At 47.0% G+C, this 20,807-nt stretch overlaps 1 protein-coding gene across 1 annotated transcript in view; it reads left to right on the forward strand.

Moving 5' to 3' along the window:
- angpt4 (angiopoietin 4) overlaps nucleotides 1–18,923 on the forward strand; it is a 37,585-nt gene extending 18,662 nt beyond the window's left edge. The window contains exons 4-9 of the mRNA XM_055652309.1: nucleotides 2,009–2,241; nucleotides 4,915–5,030; nucleotides 5,134–5,235; nucleotides 9,195–9,361; nucleotides 12,797–12,927; nucleotides 13,770–18,923. Of these exons, the coding sequence (XP_055508284.1) occupies nucleotides 2,009–2,241; nucleotides 4,915–5,030; nucleotides 5,134–5,235; nucleotides 9,195–9,361; nucleotides 12,797–12,927; nucleotides 13,770–13,930 (910 nt within the window). The 3' untranslated portion in view covers nucleotides 13,931–18,923. The remainder of the gene's footprint in view (nucleotides 1–2,008; nucleotides 2,242–4,914; nucleotides 5,031–5,133; nucleotides 5,236–9,194; nucleotides 9,362–12,796; nucleotides 12,928–13,769) is intronic.
- Nucleotides 18,924–20,807: the final 1,884 nt, after the last annotated feature.

Here is a 20,807-nt window from a genome sequence, read left to right on the forward strand (position 1 = left end):
GCTAACAAAATTGGGAGAATTCAATGTTCATGCCCGCAGGATGCTGACTGCCCAAGGAAGGAAACCGGAGCACCAGTAGGAAATCCACACGGTCACGTGATATGAGATGCTGTTCCTCCAATTTCCGGTGTTGCTCACTCTGGCCATGGAGGAAACCCAGGACAGAGAGGTCGGACGGGGAATGGGAGGGGGAGTTGAAGTGCTGAGCCACCGGGAGGTCAGGTAGGTTCTTGCGGACCGAGCGGAGGTTTTCGGCGAAACGATCGCCCAGCCTCCGTTTAGTCTCACCAATTTAGATCAGCTGACATCTAGAGCAGCGGATGCAATAGATGAGGTTGGAGGAGATACAGGTGAACCTCTGTCGCACCTGGAACGACTGCTTGGATCCTTGAATGGAGTCGAGGGGGGAGGTAAAGGGACAGGTGTTGCATCTCTTGCGGTTGCAACGGAAAGCGCCCGGGGAGGGGGTGGTACGGGAGGGAAGGGAAGAATTGACAAACGAGTTACGGATGGAGCTGTCTTTGCGGAAGGCAGACGTGGGGGGAGATGGGAAGATGTGGCGAGAGGTGGGGTCACGTTGGAGGTGGCGAAGCTGACAGAGGATTACTTGTTGTACGTGACGGCTGGTGGGGTGAAAGGTGAGGACTAGGGGAACTCTGCCCTTGTTGCGAGTGCGGGGATGGGGAGAGAGAGCAGTGTTGCGAGGTATGTAAGAGACCCTGGTGCGAGCCTCATCTATGGTGGAGGGGGGGAACCCCCGTTCCCTGAAGAATGAGGACATCTCAGATGCCCTGGTGTGGAACACCTCATCCTGGGAGCAGATGCGGCGTAGACGGAGGAATTGGGAGTAGGGGATGAAGTCCTTACAGGAAGCAGGGTGGGAAGAAGTGTAATCCAGATAGCCATGGGAGTCAGTGGGTTTATGGTGGATGTCGGTCAGAAGTCTATCACCTGCGATGGAGATAGTGAGGTCAAGGAATGGTAGGGAAGTATCGGAATAGTCCAGGTGTATTTGAGTGCCAGATGGAAGTTGGTGGTGAAGTGAATGAAGTCAGTCAGTTGTGTGTGGGTGCAGGAGGTAGCACCAAAGCAGTCGTCGATGTAACGGAGGTAGAGGTCGGGGATGGGGCCCTGGTACATATTGAACAAGGATTATTCGGCTTACCCGACAAAGAGCCATGCGTAGCTGGGGCCCATGCGTGTGCCCATAGCTACGACTTGTATTTGGAGGAAATGGGAGGAGTCAACCGTGAAGTTATTGAGGGTAAGGACCACTAGGCGGAGTGTCAGTGGCTGGGTATAGGTTGCTTCTCTGGTCGAGGAAGAACCGGAGGGCTTTGAGACCATCCTGGTGGGGGATGGAGGTGCAGAGTGGCTGGACGTCCATGGTGAAGATGAGGGGTTGAGGGCCTAGAGGATGGAATGCACAGAGGCGGCAGAGAGTGCCTGAGGTGTCTTAAACATAGGTAGGAAGGGGGATAGGATGGAGTCAGGGTATTTGGAGATGAGTTCGGTGGGGTACGAACAGGCAGAGACAATGGGCCTACTGGGACAGTCAGGTTTGTGGATTTTGGGGAGAAGGTAAAATCGGGCCGTGCGGGGCTGGGGAACGATGAGGTTGGAGGCTCGGTCGGTCGGGCAGGGCGTTGGAGTTGATGAAGTCGGTGATGGTGCTAGAGATGGTGGCCTGGTGCTCGTCAGTGGGGTCATGGTCCAGGGGTAAGTAGGAGGAGGTGTCCGAGAGTTGGCGCGTGGCCTCAGCTTTGTAGAGATCGACGCTCCAGACAGAAGGAGGGCGGCAGAGTGGCGCAGGCGCAGGGGTAGAGCTGCTGCCTCACAGCGCCAGAGACCCGGGCTCGATCCAGACCACAGGTGCTGTCTGTGTGGACTATTGTGATGAATGTTGTAAGGAATCGCTCGCTTAGTTTCTTTAGTGCACCAAGGTACAGTGAAGAGCTTTATTGATGAACCTCGCGCTCTCTGATGTTAACTGCAACGCCTGCTTCAGCCTTTTAGAGAGGAAGGTGTTCGACATGGAGGCCAGGCATCGGAGTGAGGTGGGCTCCCTGAAGAGGGAGCGGGAGCGTCTTCAGCAGCTTCTGACCCGGCAGGTTGGCACGGTCGGGGAGCTAGAGAGACGTCTGAACACAGCCGGCAACGACAGCGCCGATCTGCAGCGTCAACAACTACGGATCATGGGCACTGTGCAACGCCTCATCACCCTGGTCTCTCAGGGCAGAGGTAGGAACACGGAGCATAACATGTACAGAATGTACATTGTACATGCAACACAGGAACATACAATGGTTCAACACAGGGACATACAACTGTTCAATTGATTTCTCTAATTTGCAGTAACTTCATCTTACACTCCCCTCATCCTCCCTTCCCCCTCCCTCATTGACCCCTTCCTCCGCGCTCGTCGTTTTACCCATTGCACAGTTCTCCACATTGTTTCTCTTGAGATCACGCCTTCCCTAGCCAACAATGGACCTACTGGACACACCCCACATTAGGTCATTTCTCGCCTCCAGCTCTTCACCCCTCACGTCACCCATCCTTTTTCATCCAGGTCATATCTGCTTTATTCTCTACTCCCGACAGTGCATTCCAGACCCTCACCACCCTTAGTGTAAAAAAAAAGTTTCCCCACACATCTCCTTTAAACTTGAGGAACGGACATATTAATATCAGCATTAATAGCTGAGGCACACTCCAAATTACCAATTTCCAATCCAATAATGACCCATTTAACCCAGTTTTAGTTTCTGTTAATTAATCAATTCTTCCTCCGTGCCAATAATAAGTACACAATTGGCACAGCGACAGAGTTGCTGTCTTACAGCATCAGAGTCCCGGATTAGATACTGTCTTCTGGAGCTTGTCTGTACGGAGTTTGTGCATTCTCCCCGTGACCTGCACGGGTTTTTTTTTCCAGGATCTCTGATTTCCTTCCACACTCCAAAGACATACAGGTTTGTAGGTTAATTGGCTTGGTAAAATTGTAACTTGTCCCCAGAGCATGCAGGATTGCTGGTCGGTACCGACTCCGTGGGCTGAAGGGCCTGTTTCCTCGCTACATCTCTCCAACTTAAAACTAAAGCAAAAAATTCATAAAGTACGCACTCTTATTTTCACAGTTTTCTATGAAAATGCATTCTCCACTTCCATCACAGGCTGCGATGTGATTTACCACACACCAGCTGAGACATCCCGAGCTAAACTGTGTAAAGAATGCCGACTGTGCATACGTGCTGAAACGTTTAATCGTAGCTTTCTACCACAAATGGAATTGAAAGTTTAGCCGTAACTTGAGCAGGAATGTTTAATCTTCTCAGGGGTCAAGCCCAGAAACACAGTCAGCAAATATCTTAGGGTTTGGCTCAAGAAAGAAATGTCATTAAAAGGAAATTCTTCACAGCGATTGCAAGATAAATGGTTTGTTTCGGATAAACAGAATGTACAACATCAACAACATATCTGCTACTGAGATGACATTGGTGACACTTCGTCCCAGTTTGCTCAAATGGTGGCAAAGGAATCATCTCATCCAAGATGTCACGTTAGCTAACTTCACTCTTCCACTGCTGATCTACACTATCGGTTCTTTGTTCTGGTCAATGCAAATGTGGTTTCTATCATGTTAATTCTCCATCACACTCTCACTCTGAAGAGCCACTTTGGTCTAACCCATGTCCATTGCAAGCTTGAGGAACAGCACTTGTCTTTGAAAAGAAACAAAATGCTGGAGTAACTCAGCGGGTCAGGCAGCATTTCTGGAGGCCATGAACAGGTGTCGTTTTGGTTAGGAACCCCCTTCTTCAGACTGAAAGCAGAGGAGCACATAATGGCTCATCATTGACTGGGGAAGGGGAGATAACAAAAGGGATACAAGGATGTGAACATTGGAACTGGGAGGGCGACCAGGGTGGGGGAGAGAGGGGAGGAGCAGAAATGCAGGAGTTACTTGAAATGAGAGAATTCATCATTCCTACCGCTGGGTTGTACGCTGCCCAGGCGAAATGTGAGGTGCTAATCAGCATGTTACATGCAATACTGTATATCAGATATCCAGCCTTTTCTGTTTGCTTCAAAACTTCTCAGACTTTTGTAGGGTTACGTTAACTTGCCTTTTGTCCCGTTTCTCATAAATAAAAAATAAGAGCGGCACAGTGGCGCAGCGGTAGAGTTGCTGGCTTGCAGCACCAGAGACCCGAGTTTGATCCTGACTATGGGTCCTGCCTGTACGGTTTGCATGTTCTTCCTGTGACAACATGGGTTTCCTCCAGTTACTGCAGTTTCCTCCCACATACCAAAGGCATGCAGGTTTGTAGCTTAATTGCCCTTTTTAAATTGTCCCTAGTGTGTAGGATAGAGGGTGATCGTTGGTCACTATGGACTCATTGGGCGGAAGGGCCTGTTTCCGCTCTGTACCTCTAAACTAAACTAAACTCTGTTTTCCCCTCTCCGCAGATGCTGCCAGTTCTGTTGGGTATTTCCAGCATTCTCTTTTGTTGCAGGTTTCCAGCAACTGTTGCATTTTATTTCTCCCGGTTGCAATATGTCCTTTTATGTTCCCTGTCTCCCCTCGTTCATCTATTGATTGATGAGCTCTGAGAGCATCACAGAATGTAGAACACTACAGCACAAGAACAGGCCTGGGGATTGTTCTTGGAGATTCACACACCTGGATCAGCCAATGACCGCCTTCTCTTCACTGACCTTCTGTCTGACTCCAGCAAGTAATATTTCTTCTCTCCAGTTATTTCGCCTACTCATTGTTGACTTCTTTCTCTCTTTCCTTTCTCCCACCATTCATTCCCTCCATTTTTACTACCTTTCCTTCATTCTTGGGTCTCGTCATTCCTCTCCCTCGGTTCCGTCTTTCTCCCCCTCCTCCCTCTTCTCAAGCAGCAGAACCCAAGAAAGAGGAGAAGATCTACGCAGATTGTTCGGAGGCCTTCGCGTCCGGTGCTACTGTGAGTGGTGTCTACACCATCCGTATCAGGAACGTCACCGACCCCCGGCAGGTAATCAGACCATTCTCTCTGCCTTGCTCCCTGCACTTGTACTAACCAGGAAATCAATATTAGATTCCAACAGGGACTCGCCTCTCTCTGTCCTCCTCTGCAGGTTTATTGTGACATGGAGACTGGTGGCGGGGGCTGGACAGTGATACAGAGGAGGTTTAATGGCAGCCTGGACTTCCAGAGAAATTGGACTGAGTATAAACTGGTAAGTGAAAAAAAACCAATTCTTCGATTTCTACAACACCTTCCGCAGCTTCAGACACTTTCCAGCATCTGCAGTTCCTTCCTACAAATTCTAAACCACTTGCCAGCTAACGTCGTCTCTTGGTGTAGTCACAATGTAAGGGATGTGGCAGCCAGTCCGTGCATAGTAAGCTCCCATAGACTAGAGTGAGATAAATGTCCAGACGATAAATTTCTGGAAATCAAGGCCGGCACGGTGGTTCAGCAGTAGAGTTGATGCATTACAGTGCCAGAAGGCATTGACAGGGGTGGCCTTAGTTTCACACTTCACACACAGGAGGGCACCAGCAACAGTGCCGCATTCCCATAGCAACAACTGCCCACCCTCAATGCCAACCCATCAATGATCCTTGGCCAACAAGCCCTCATTTCTCCAACTTGAAAAGGGCCTCGACCTGAAACATCACCAATTCCTTCTCTTCATGATGCTGCCTTGTTTTCTTAGCTCCATCTTTATATTTTTCTCATCTTACAGAATTTATGTGTAGTTTATGTACAATATATGTTGTCGTATGTTGTCTGAGACTATGTGCCTGGGTACCAGAAGCTTGAAAGTATGTACCACCAGACTCGGGAACAGCATCTTCCCCTCTCTTATCAGGCTTCTGACCGGTCCTTCCATAATCTCAGGTACTGTCCGATTCACCTCGACCCCATAGTCGACATTGGACTTGTCTATGGAACTGGTGCACTACAATGCTGAGCAAAATATTCTGCATTCTTTATCTTCCCTTTTGCTCTGCCTATTGTACTTGTGTTTAACTTGATTGTATTAATGTATTGTATGATCTGATCTGCTTGAAGCATTCAAAACAAAGCTTTTCACTGCACCTCGGTACACATGACTCTAAACACCTAAATCTAAAATGTCATGCCGTTGCAAGCAGATTTTGTATTGTTGCTTTACCTCACCATACACATGAAGATGACAGTAATTTCAATAAAAGACATAAAGTGTTGGAGTAACTCAGTGGGTCAGACCGCATCTCTGGAGAACATGGGTAGGTGATGTTTTGGGTCGGGACCCTTCTTCAGACATTATTGGGGGTAGGAAAGCTGGATGAGAGGAAGGGTAGGACAAAGCTGACAGGTATCTCTCCCCCACCACTTTTCCAGTTTTCTTCCCTCACCCCCATAATCAATCTGAAGAACGGTCCCAAGCCAAACATCACCCATCCATGTTCTCCACAAACGCTGCCTGAAAACAGTTGAGTTTCTCGAGCACTTTGTGCTATTTTATGTAAACCAGCATCTGCAGTTCCTTGTTTCTGCATCGAAACTCAGTTTTGATTTTCAGTTGCATAAAGTGAGAAAAAAAACACGATTTAGCAATCAAATTTCCAGTTTCTTTTTGTAAAGCAGCATCTGCAGTTCCTCGTATCCACTCCTGATAATAATCTCAACTTGACCTGAGGCAACGTTGGCCATCTCCCTCGGCACACTCGCTTCAGGGAAGGCCTTTCTTTCTGGGGGAGAGTGATCGTGATCAAGATAAGGGTTTGTTCCGGCGTTTCCCAGAGTTTGAAGCCTTTGGCTTCAAGCCATTCACGAAACCGGGGCTGATGCCAGAAGCCAGCACGGTGTAGAGGCTTCACAGAGTGTGACTTGAAACTGCAGATCTCCATTTGTGGACCAGGTCACTGCCCCTGTTCTGGGGTCTTCACTGTGTGACTGAATGCCAATGATGTGGGAATGATCTCCGATTACACTGAAAGACTTGAGCTCGGAGAATCGGAGCAAGTTTAAAAATAACAGAGCGCTTTGGGTATTGTTGAATGTAGTGTGGGCTGTCAGGAATGTAACTCTTTGCGGGGAGGGGAGCAGATTGAAACAGCTGAACAACAGAGAGGCAGAAAGTCCTGGTAATAATGTCCATCTCTGCAGGAGGAGGGTAGGGGAAAGGGAGAGGGAGCTACGTTGGATGTGTGTGAGGTGGGAGGTTTTGAATGTACTGCAAAGAAGCTTAGAATTTGCAAGAAATTGCAAAATGCTGTAGATGTTATATATATCTACAGAGACACCATGGAAGGCATCCTATTGAGTTGCACCCCAGCTCCGTCCAATACTGCAAGAAATTGGTGATGTAGCCCAGTCCATCACACAGACCAGACTCCTCACCATTGACTCCATCCGCACTTCACTCTGCCTCGGAAAAACAGCCAACATAAAGACTTGCCCCACTCCCGCTAATTCCTTCTTCTCCCTGCTCCCGTCCGGCAGAAGATAGAGAAGCTTGAAAGCGCACACCACCAGACTCAGGAACAGCTTCTTCCCTTCTCTTATTGGACTTCTGAACGGTCCTTCCATAAGGTAGGGTACTGTCCGATTCACCTCTACCCCACTGCGGACACTGGACTTTGTCTCCGAAACTGATGCGCTACAATGCTGAGAACTATATTCTGCACTCTGTATCCACCCCTGCTCTACCTATTGTATTTGAGTTTGAACTGATTATATGTATGTATAGCACTATCTGCTCTGTTTGGATAGCAGGCAAAACAAATCTTTTCATTGTACCTTCATACATGTGACAATAATAAACCTAAACATAAACCATTGGGAAGGGGAAATGTGGAGATGATTTACAAGGGTCGGTGAGACCAGAGGAGGTTTTGGGTTGAGGTGGAGGGGGAAAGTTGTTCTGGCCAGGGTGGTGAATGAAAAGGTTGTATTATGACTGAGGAGATGTTTTGGGTCGGTGGGGGGAGACGGGGGAAGATGTTTTGGGTCAGTGGGGGAGAAAGTAGGAGATGTTTGTGTTGTGAGGGAGAGGTCACGATCGAACTCAGGACAATTGGGTTAATGTTTAAGGAGCGTTTGACAGCTTTGGGCCTGTACTCGCTGGAGGTTAGAAGGATGAGGTGAGATCTCATTGAAACCGACCGGATAATGAAAGGCCTGGATAGTGTGGATGTGGTGAGGATGTTTACAGTAATGTGAGTCTATGGCCAAAGGGCACGGCCTCAGAATACAATGGAGATGAGGAATTTCTTTACCCAGGGGATGGTGAATCTGTGGAATTCATTGCCATAAATGGCCTCCTTCTCTCCAGAGATGCTGCCCGCCCTGCTGAGTTACTCCAGTTTTTTATGTCTATCTTCGGTTTAAACCAGCATCTGCAGTTCCTTCCTACACAGTAATTGATTAGGTTAGGTGTCAAAGATTACAGGGAGAATGCAGGAGAATGGGGTTGAGAGGGAAAGATAGTTTAGCCATGATTGAATGGTGGAGTAGACGCGATGGGCTGAATGGCCTAATTCTGATCTTATGAACTTATGAACATATAGTCCAGCTATAGAAATGGGCAGAGAAATTGTAGATGGAGTTTAGTCTGGGCAAGTGAGAGGTGTTGCACTTTGGTAGGTCAAATGTAAGGGAAAACATACAATTGATGGCAGGATCCTTAACAGCATTAATGTGTAAAGGGGTCTTGTAGTCTAAGTCCATAACTCCCTGAAAGTGGCAACACAAGTAGATAGAGTGGTAAAGAAGGCATAAGGTATGTTTGCTTTCATAGGTCAAGTGAGTATAAGAGTCAGGAAGTTATGATGCAGCTTTATACGATGTTGGTTAGGCTGCATTTGGAGTATTGTGCGGTGTTTTGGTCGCCCCCATTACAAGAAGGATGTGGAAGCATTGTTAAGATTGCAGACGAGGTTTACTAGAATGATGCCTGGATTAGGATGTATTAGCTCCAGGGAGAGGTTGGACAGCCTTGGATTGTTTTCTCTGGAACGCGGGAAGATGTGGGAAGACCTGATAGAAGTATATAAAATTATGAGAATGGTGAAGAAGGCATACGGTATACTCGCTTTCATAGGTCAGGGTAGTATACGAGTCAGGACGGAGATGGTCTGCCATTGTTTCAGTGGATAGATGCCCTGTCAACACACAGCCTCAACTCTCCTGTTTCTGGCCTAGGGTTTCGGGGAGAGCCCAGCTGAGCACTGGCTGGGAAACGAAGCCATTCACCGGTTGACCAGTCAACGAGCTTACTCCCTACGGATTGAGCTGAGGGACTGGGACGCAAACCACGTCTACGGCTTTTACGAGAGATTCCGCTTGAGTGGCGAGCGAAAGAAATACAGGTAGTGTAGATTTCACCCTGTAAATGGCTCGATTGTAATCATGTATTGTCTTTCCGCTGACTGGTTAGCACTCAACAAAAGCTTTTCACTCTATCTTGGGACACGTGACAATAAACTAAACTAAAATTAAACTGAATATCACCCACAGTAAAACCATCGGCTCCCCAGCTAAGTTATCAATAGAGCCAGGATTTTTCCATGTGCCTTTTCATGCCTTTTTTGATGATTTGCCATCATGTGTGCAGTTCAAGGAAATGGCACCCGAGATTCCGCTACCTCCTCAGCCGTTTTGACTAGGTGGGGTACATGTGCTCTACAATGCTGCAAATTTTGAAAAGATAAAATAAATCCTCAACTGTTTTGAAGAAGAAGAATCTGCTGCAGTCAGGATCGTCAGTGAAATCATGCAGAAAAAGTCCCTCCACCGCGATCTTGTGTTTATTGCTTCCAATTTTGCAAACTTCCCACGCTATCACTTCCCTTGCGAAACATGGCGAACATTAGTGAATAACTTGCAGGTTTTCAACAAAGTAACTGACGATATTCGTAAAATTCCTGGCGATGTAGGTAAAGACATACAAGGAAAATGTGAAAGAGTGATTTTAGGTAACAAAGATCTTAAAGAAATACAAAACATAGCTAAAGTTCTCAAAGGTAGTTGTAATGCACAAGATATCGACATGAATATAGAGTCGGTAGCTCGTTTTGGGTATGCACCAGTGACCTCAGCTGGGGTAGAAAGAAGCTTTTCACAACTGTAGCATAATCTGTCTGACAGACGGCATAGTTTAACACCAGATAATTTGGAAAAAAATGCTAGTAATTATGTGCAACCAGGCAACTTTGGTCATTTAATGTAGTATACCTTTATAGTATCATTTTTAACCATATTTTGGTGGTGGAAATAAATGCCTTTTTATGCCTTATTTTGTCAATAAATGCCCTTTCTGTGCCTTTTTTGTAATTTTATTATGCCTTTTTGCCTGCCTATTTCAGTGTTTTTTAGTGCCTAAATATCCTGGCTCTGGTATCACATTCCACACCGTCTTGCTGTTCTAAACAGTCCCACTGTTTACCATGTCTTTGCCAGACATTTTTCGAGTGTGGTCAATGTAACGCAGGAACAGAAAATAATTGCAGGGCTGTATTTATTGTCTCCATTGCAATTATTAAGGAAGCTCAGTAGAAATGGAAAGCTAGTAAATAGGCAGAACAAGTATCCACAGAATAATCCTGAAGTTCAGTTTAGTTATGGTCACGTGTACCGAGGTACAGTGAAAAGCTTTTGTTGCGTCCATTAGGTCATTCGACCCAATGAGTCTGCTCTGCCATTTAATCTTGGCTGATCTATGTTTCCCTCTCAACCCCATTCTCCTGCCTTCGCCCTGTGACGTTTGACACCCTTACTAAGGGTGGTGCTGCGGTAGAGCTGCGGCCTTACAGCGACAGAGACCCGAGTTCTATCTGACGGTGGGTGCTGTCTATACGGAGTTTGTACGTTCTCCCTTTTTTCATGAGAGCACCTCGACTTTAAAGAGCCTCCTCCATCCTTTGAAGAAATGGGTCAGCATTGTCAAGAAATCTTCATTCCCTGATCACTCCCTCTTCTCCCCTCTCCCGTCGGGCAGAAGAGCACGTGCCGCTAGAACATCTTCTTCCCCGCTGTTATCAGCCTACTGAACGATCCTCTCATAAACTAAGAATGAACTCTGATCTTCCAATCTGCCTCACTGCAGCCTTTACACTTTTTTTTAATCTGCATTTTCTTTGTCGCTGTAACACTGCATTCGGCATTCTGTTTATTTTCTTATTTGCAATATCTGCTGTACCCGTGCATGGTACAATTTGACTGGGTAGCACGCAAAACAAAGAAATTCACCTGCCTGCGAGAGGAAAAAGATATTCTTATCTCGTTAAGAGATAAACCTGTATGTTTAAATAGTGACCCCTGAGTCAAAATTATCTGACTAAGAGGAAACATAACTAAAGACCTTTCCCACCCTGGTCATTCCTCCTTCTTCCAGCTTTCGTCTGGCAGAAGGTACAGAAGCTTGAAGGCGTGCACCAGCTGACTCGGGAACAGCTTCTTTCCCTCCATTATCAGGCTTGTGAACGGTCCTTCCATAAGTCAGGGTACTGCCCGATTCACCTCTACCCCATTGAGGACATCAGACTGTCTCTGGAAGTGGTGCACTACAATGCTGAGAATTATATTCTGCACTTTGTACCTTCCCCTGCACTCTACATTTAAAAAAAACATATCACACATGTCACACTCCTTTAAACTTAGCCCCTCTCACTTTAAAACAGTGCCCTCTAGTCTTTGACATTACTACCCTGGGGGGGGGAAAAGGTTCTGACCGCCTGTCCTATCTATGTGGCCAGATGGGCCAGCTGAGGATAAGTAAATACGAGACTTATTTTTGTCCAGAAGAGAACAAATCTTCAATGCTGTGGCCAAAGCAAACAGCGGAGTGTTTTCCTAGGGCGGTCTCGACTAGTTGCCGTTGAAGTCTGTAGTGCAGTCAGTATGGCAACCGAAAGGAATGTCATTGGATCGATGGCTGATTAGATGGACTGTTTATCCAACACTTTAGTTTAGTTTAGACGTACACCACGGCAACAGACTCTTTAGCCCACTGAGTCGAAGTTGACCATCGATCCCTGTGTGCTAACATTATTCTATGTACTAGGAAAAATGTACAATTCTTACCTAAGCCAATTGAACTACAAATCCGCACATCTTTCGAATATGGAGGATACCGGAGCACTCGGAGTCAGGATCGAACCCAGGTCTCTGGCGCTGTAAGGCAGCAGCCCTACCACTGCAACACCATGCTGTCCTATAACACTGTTCACCAGGATTCTCTTAACAACAAGCTTTGTATCGGTTCGCTGATCACACCACTCCTCCCATTGCATCAGGGCTCCCCCCAGCAACTCACATCTGATTAAAGATAGTCCGAAAAGCTCCAATGGGGTAGATGGTAGGACCGGACCGCTCTAGTTGGTGATAGATTGGTTCATTTACCCTGGTAGTACGTGCGGCAGGGTGGTACAGTGATAGTTGCTGCCTCACAGCCTCACAGTGCCAGGGACGCTGGTTCAATTCTGACTACGGGTGCTGTCTGTGCAGAGTTTGCACGTTCTGCCCATGACCGCGTGGGTTTTCTCCGGTTTCCTCCCGCACGCCAAAGATGTACAAGTTTGTAGGTTAATTGGCTTCGGTAAAAAATGTAAATTGTCCCTAATGTGTTGGATAGTGCTGGTGGATGGGGATCTTTGGTCAGCGCAGACTCAGTGGGCCGAAGGGCCTGTTTTACGTGCTGTAGCGTGTTGCAGTGGTTTCTTGGCCATTGCTTTGATATGGCTGGGCTGGGCCACAGCAATCTTAGTGTCGTCTGCAAATTTGCCAACCATCTTTCCTCCCCGCAGGCTCTTCGTGAGGGGGTACAGGGGCACAGCAGGACTCCAGAGCAGCCTGGCAGCTCACGGGGCCAGTTTCAGCACCAAGGACGCGGACAACGACAACTGCTACTGCAAGTGTGCCCTGCTGTTAACAGGAGGTACGAGAGAGCCCCCTTCCCCACTCCACCCTCCCCCCCCCACCACCCACCCACCCACCCCCACCCACATTCCTGCTCAGTGTGACCATACACCTTTGATCTGAGAGATCTTAGAAAGTCAAAAGAAATGGCAGCCAACACACCATGGGTCAGTCAGTATCCACGACGAGAGAAACAGAGTCAATGTTCCTCAGGTTTTTGGAGGGGGTGTAGAACTAGAGGGTATTACCTATAAAGAAAATATGCACAGTGCTGGAGTAACTAAGCAGGTCAGGCAGCATCTTCAGAGAACCGCCAAGACAGCCAGAGGTCAAGAGTGTTTAATGTCCTGACCATCTGACCTCCGACCTTGGGCGGGCAGGTGGGCGGGTCGGTGGAGGGAGTGGTGTGGTTGGAGATATTTGTTTAACGGGTGGAACTGGTTTAAGGCATTAATTTAACCAGTTTCTACCTCTGTAGAAGCAAAGAACTACACATCTTTGTTTTACCAAAGATAGACACCAAGTGTAAGGAGTAACTCAGCGGGTCAGGCAGCATCTCTGGGGGAAAAGGGAAGGGTGACGTTTTTGGTTGGGACCCTTATTCAGACTTTAGACAGTTAGAGGTAACTTCTTCAGACAGCTAAAGGAATCTGGTTTAACCAGTTGGTAGCTTTAAGTTTAATCTGTTTAAGGCATTAGGATTAACTAGTTGGAGACATTGGGTTTAATTATTTGGAGACATTAGGTTTAACTACTTGGTAGCATTGGGTTACACTAGTTGACGGCATTGGGCTTAATGGATTGGGGCATCTCGTAGCTGGGATCACGACCGACCTTGAATCTGCCTCTCTCTCCCCTCAGGCTGGTGGTTCGATGCCTGTGGCCTGTCCAACCTCAATGGGATGTACTACGCCGCTGGCAACCATCTGCGAAAGCTCAACGGCATCAAGTGGCACTACTTCAGGAACCCCAGTTACTCCCTGCAGGCCACCACCATGATGATTAGGCCCTTGGACTTCTGATGCAGTGCGTGAGGCTTGCACAGATCTAACCAAACCTTACCAACCCGTTAAAATCAATGAACCCAACTGGTTAAACCCATTGCCTCAAACCAATTAAACCTAATGCTATCAACTGGTTAAACCAAATACCTCCCAAGAGCTCCACCCAGGTATACTCAATGCTACTAACCCAATGCCTCCAACCTGTAAAACCTTAAACCAAATACCTTGCTGCACTCAATGCCTCGAACTGGTTAAAACCCAATTCCGCTAAACTAAACACTCTCAATCAGTTAAACCAGTGACTTCCAAGCAATTAAGCCCAAAGTTGCTAACCAGTTAAACCCAATGCCTCCGACCACCATTGATCTGGCAAAAGACCTCCAGCTGCCTCAGTTTACTATTGTTTAATTTAGAGACACAGCGTGTGAACAGATTCTTCGGATCACCGAATCCACACCCTCCTTCGATCACGCATACACATGTAAATTTCTGCTACTTATACAATGATAATCCCTTACTCGGTTATTGCGGACAGTCGGCAATAATGGACACCACCCCCATGGACCATTATAACGAGGGTTTACTGTACCTCTCAAACCCATGACTTTTGCCACCATGAAGGACAAGGGCAGTGGGAGCACCAGGATGAGCCTCCAAACCACACAACATTCTGACTTGGAAATATACCATTGGTAGAGTCTGAAGAATGATCCTGACCCGAAACATCAGCTATACATGTTCTCCAGAGATGCTGCTGCCTGACCAGTTGAATTACTCCAGCGCTTTGCATTTTTTTTAACCATCGTTTCTTAATTGTCGCTGGGTCTAAAACCTGGAACTCCCACCTAAACAGCAATTCAACCAGAAGAAACAGAAATGGACAAAGTGCTGGAGTAACTCAACGTATCCGGCAGCATCTCCGGAGGAAAAGAATAGGTGACGATTTGGGTCGAGACCTTTCTGCAGACTTTACCGATGGTATATTTCAGACACTGAAGATTGGAGGTACACAAAAATGCTGGAGAAACTCAGCGGGTGCAGCAGCATCTATGGAGCGAAGGAAATAGGTGACGTTTCAGGCCGAAACCCTTCTTCAGACTGGGTTCCTGACCCGAAACAAAACCTATCCTTTTCCTCCAGAGATGGTGCCCGACCCGCTGAATTACTCCAGCTCTTTATGTCCATCTTTGGTATAAACCAGCAACCAGTTTCTACAGAAGAATCAGAAGTTGGTTTCAGAGGTGGTTCGCCAGTAGCTTCTCAAGGGTAACTAAAGGTAGGCAGTAAATGGTGACTTCCCCAGTTGCTCATGGAGCCGGAGAGTGAATAATAATGGGAAAATATCGAACAAAGAGGAGAGTTTGTGGGTCTGGGGTAAATCAGCTCACACGTTCTGGCAGAATCTTATCTCCCAAGCCTCTCACCATCTGTCAGCCTAAGTGCTTTTGGGATTCCTTCTGTAAAAATAGCATTGGTGAGTGCAGAGAGGAGATGATGACAAAGCTGTCTGTGCAGAATCATACATTTTCAGCTGCCAGCACACATTCCATGAAGAGGCTGTATCTGTTGCTCTCCTCACTGAGTTGGAATAAGATGAGAGACGCAAGCAAAGGCAGAAGCAATGATTCAATGATACTTTATTGTCACATGTACCTAGGTACAGTGAAATGTTTTGTTTCACATAAAACCCGGTAAAATCATACAGCAGGCCTCACCTAGGAAGCACACAATGACTTGCCAAGCATCTGGTGCCGACAACGTTACAAAAAGGCCATTGAACAGTCTTATCTTCTGCTGGCAGTGGTGAACCAGGGCTGGGCCACCCTTCATTCTAAGTGGCCCTCCTCGCACCCGGCAGCGCGGCCCCCCTACGCTCTCGGCATTTGCTCGTGGCGGCCCTCCTCATTCTCGCTGGACTCTTGTGCAGAACACAAAGTGCTGGAGTCAGGCAGCAACTCTGGAGGACATGGACAGGCAATGTTTTGGGTCAGGTCCCTTCTTCAGACTGATATAGATAAATTCAATCGTTTATATAGGAACAGAAGTAGGCCACTCGCCCCATTGAGTCAACTCCACAATTCAATCTTGGCTGATCTATCTTTCCCTCTCAACCCCATTCTCCTGTCTTCTCCCTTTGACATCCTTATAAATCAAGAATCTGACAATCTCCGCCTTAAAAATACCCAATGACTTGGCATTCACAGCCGTCTGTGGCAATGAATTCCACAGATTCACCACCCTTCTACATTAATCCCATTAGCTCACGTTTGGCCCATCTCCCTCTAAACCTTTCCAATCCATGTACCTGTCCAAGTGTCTCCAGTACTCTGTGTTCTACAGGAATAATGTGCTGTTTATGTTTAAATTTAGTATTCTCGAGTGTACTGAAATACAGTGAAAAGCTTTGTTTTGCATGCTATGCAATCAGATCGGATAATAGCATACATAAATATAACCAAGCCAAACTCAAGTACAATAGAATAAAGACAAAGATACAGAATGCAGAATATAGTTCTCAGCATTGTAGCACACCAGTTCCAGATATAAAGTCCAATGTTCGCAATGGGGTAGAGGTGAATCGGTAATTCCCTATGTTATGGAAGGACCGTTCAGAAGCCTGAAAACAGAAGGGAAGAAGTTGTTCCTGTGTCTGGTGGTACGCTCTTTCAAGCTTCTGTATCTACTGCCGGATGGTAGAAGGAGAAATCGGAATGACTGGGTGGGACAAGTCTTTGATTATAAATTTATTGGCAGGTATGCAATCATCTATTAGATTTTAAAAAATATACTCCAAATTCATTTGGTTTTGCACCACCTGTTGAAATTCAGGCAGAACAAATTAATTCATCTTAATTTTCTCTTTCAGTTCAAATTAGAAAATTGTAGGTGTATAAGGAACTTCAAAGGTTTCAAAACTGTTTTATTGTCACATGTATCAATTTAGGTACAGTGATGTGCAAATTACCATACAGCCATTCGGAAAAAAAGCAATAAGACACACAAACACATAAAAGTTAACATAAACATCCACCACAGTAGATTCCCCACATTCCTCTGTGATGGAAGGCAAAAATGTCCAATCTGCTTCCTCTTTAGTTCTCCCACGGTCGGGGCAGTCAAACCATCCATTGGGGCGAGCCGGCAGTTGAAGCCCCTGTGTCGGGGCAAACTAAACTCCCGCGTTGGGGTGGTCGAAGCTCCCTCGGCTTGCAGTTCCCGATGTCAATCTCTGACCAGAGATCATGGGCTCCGTGACTACTCTATCTTTAAGAGCTCTTTCTATCTCTCTCTTGAAAGCATCCAGAGAATGGGCCTCCACTGCCTTCTGAGGCAGAGAATTCCACAGATTCACAACCCTCTGTGTGAAAAATATTTCCTCATCTCCGTTCTAAATGGCTTACCCCTTATTCTTAAGTGCGCTTAATGTGGTTTGAAAATGGCTTGCCCCTTATTCTTAAACTGTGGCCCCTGGTTCTGGACTCCCCAAACATCGGGAAATGTTTCCTACCTCTAGCGTGTCCAAACCCTTAATAATCTTAATATGTTTCAATAAGATCCCTTCTCATCCTTCTAAATTTCAGAGTATACAAGCCAAGCCGCCCCATTCTATCAACATATGACAGTCCCGCCATCCCGGGAATTAACCTCGTGAACCTATGCTGCATTCCCTCAATAGCAAGATTGTCCTTCTTCAAATTTGGAGACTAAAACTGCACACAATACTCCAGGTGTGGTCTCACTAGGGCCCTGTACAACTACAGAAGGACCTATTTGCTCCTATACTCAACCCCTCTTGTTATGAAGGCCAACATGCCATTAGCTTTCATCTAAGTCATTAATGTATATTGTAAATAGCTGTGGTCCAGGTACCGAGCCTTGCGGTACCCCACTAGTGACTGCCTGCCATTCTGAAAGGGACCCGTTAATCCCTACTCTTTGTTTCCTGTCTGCCAACCAATTTTCTATCCATGTCAGTACCTTACCCCCAATACCATGTGCTCTAATTTTGCCCACTAATCTCCTATGTGGGACCTTATCAAATGCTTTCTGAAAGCCCAGGTACACTACATCCACTTGTCCATTTTCCTTGTTACATTCTCAATAAATTCCAGAAGAATAGTCATGCAATGATTTCCCCTTCGTAAATCCATGCTGACTCGCACCGATCCTGTTACTGCGTCCAAATGTGCCGCTATTTCATCGTTTATAATTGACACAGCATCTTCCCCACCACCGATGTCAGGCAAACTGGTCCATGATTCCCTGTTTTCTCTCTCCCGTCTTTCTTATAACATTAGCTACCCTCCAATCCACAGGAACTGATCCTGAATCTATAGAGCATTGGAAAATGATCACCAATACGTCCACGATTTCTAGAGAACACAAAGAAGGAAAGGGTAGACACACAGTTGGCGAAGCAGCCATTGCTGGAGCCACCCGGTGGATATTTTGAACGGAAAATCCATTAAAATATACTTCTATTAAATAAAACACTTCTGATTGTATTATATTCTGCTTTTTAATTTATATGTCAAGGTCTGGAGAAGGGTCTCGACCCGAGACATCACCCATTTGTTCTCTCCAGAGATGCTGCCTGTCCCGCTGAGTTACTACAGCTTTTTGTGTCTATCTTTGGTTTATACCAACATCTGCAGTTCCTTCTTACACATTTGATTTTAATTATTTTGGTACATAAAAGATAGATTTTTCACCTCCAATATGTCGACAGGGTAGTCAGTCAGAAGATTTGTCCCTGGAAGAAAATATCAAAGACTAGAGGGCATAGCGTTAAGATAAAAGAGGCAAAGCTGAGAGGCGATGTGCAGAACAAGTTCTTTACACAGAGGGTGGTGGGTACCTAGAACACACTGCCAGGGGTGGTGGTGGAAACAGAATAGACAGTGGTGTTTAAAGGGCATTTGAATAGGAACATGAAAATGCAGGGAAAGGAGGGATATGGAACATGTGCAGAGGTGTCTAGTTTATCTTGGTATCAGGGCCGGCCTTAAGCCAATTGGACCAATTGTCTAGTTGAAAATGCAGGGAAAGGAGGGATATGGAACATGTGCAGAGGTGTCTAGTTTATCTTGGTATCAGGGCCGGCCTTAAGCCAATTGGACCAATTGCTCCCAATTGGGCCCCGCACCAGAGTAATCTACTCTCGGCTCGGGTAGATCTACCCCGGGTGGAGGGGGGAGAGAGGGGTGGACTGAGAGTAGAGGGATTGAAGGGGAAGAAAGGGATAGATGGGGAGGGGGTGTGAGGGGGAATGGAGAAGGGGGAGACGGGGAGGTGGGTTGTTCCCTCACGGTCCCGAGGCAGCGCTCCCACCCCTCCAGTCGCCGTGCTTCACGCACACACACCCGGCTCCACCCCTCTCTCCCCGGGGAGATGCACTGTACAATACAGGGAGGGCCGGGCCGGGGGTTGGAGCAACGTTTACAAGCCTCGGCCTCAGCTCACGCCCGGACCCCGGCATCCGCTCCTGCCTCCGGCCCTCTCCCTCCCTTCTCTCCTTCTTTTCCCACCGTCCTTCCTCTCTCTCTTTTCCCTTCTTCTTCCCTCCCTCCCTTATTTCTCTACTTCCCTCACTCCCTTCCCTCCTCCCTTCCCTCCCACACACACATCACGCACACACAAACACACACACACACACACACGCACGCACGCACGCACGCACACACGCACACGCACACACACACACAACTAAGTTAGGATGGGGTAGAAGCCCAAAGGGCAGGATGGGGCTGAAGCCCAAAATTTAATGCCTGGACTGGTTTTTCGACAATAGTTATTGGTTTTCCAGCATCTAGTTAATTAAATTACTTTTTTTTCATTTCACAGTCACTAAAACAATGTATTGTAACAATGTACTATTCAGAGGTGATCTACACATTTTGTTTGTTACTTGTAGGCTTACATGTATGCAATTTTATATTAAAATGTAGCTTAGATCTGTTTGGTCCATTAACTCGCAGACACTTTTTAAGCGCACATTTTGATTACTTTCCATTCTACCATAGGTATAAAGTCTATAATAGATTTATTTATATTTCTATGATTCTACATCCCTCGGCTGGGAACCTGGGGCTCACCAAGATTGTTCCCAATTGTGCCCCGCACCTCCTAAGGCCAGCTCGGTATCATGTTCAGCACAGCCATTTAATTTATTGTAGAGATACAGCATGGAAACAGGCCCTTTGGCCTACTGAGTCCCCTTCAACCGTTGATCACCCATTCACACTATGTAATCCCACTTTCTCATCCAGTGGCTACTTGGGACGATTTACAATGGCCAATTAACGTGCAAATCCGCATTTGGGATGTGGGCGGAAACTGCAACACCCAGTGGAAACCCATGTGGTGACAGGGAGAACGTGCAAACTCCGTACAGATAGCAGCCAAGGTCAGGATCAAAGCCAGGCCTCTGGCGCTGTGTGGCAGTGGCTCTACCGCGTGCCTTTGTGCAGCCCGATATTTTTGTGCCTCAGGCACTACCCCATTGCCATAAATTCTATTGTAGAATAGGCAGCCAATAAGGTTCAACATCCCCCCCCCTGGCCCCTGTGGACCCCATCCCCCAGGTGTTCCCACCCCCCCCCCCCCCCCCCCCCCCCCCCCCCCCCCCCCCCCCCCCCCCTACCCCCCACCTCCTCAGTTCCATGGCTACTTGGGACACCCCCATATTTATTTATTGCCCATTAACAGCATTGCAAATCCCCTTTGGCCCCCTGTGCCGTTGATTCCCCAACACCCCATTGAGATAGATTGTCCCCTACAATGCATTTATTCCCGCAGTGCAGTGGCAGTTGCTGTACAGCGTGCCTTTGTGCAGCCCGATATTTTTATGCCTGAAAGATAGATTTTTATATTTCTCCACCTCGCATATATTCCT

The sequence above is a fragment of the Leucoraja erinacea genome, chromosome 21 (genome assembly GCF_028641065.1).
Source record: "Leucoraja erinacea ecotype New England chromosome 21, Leri_hhj_1, whole genome shotgun sequence".
NCBI classification, from domain to species: domain Eukaryota; kingdom Metazoa; phylum Chordata; class Chondrichthyes; order Rajiformes; family Rajidae; genus Leucoraja; species Leucoraja erinaceus.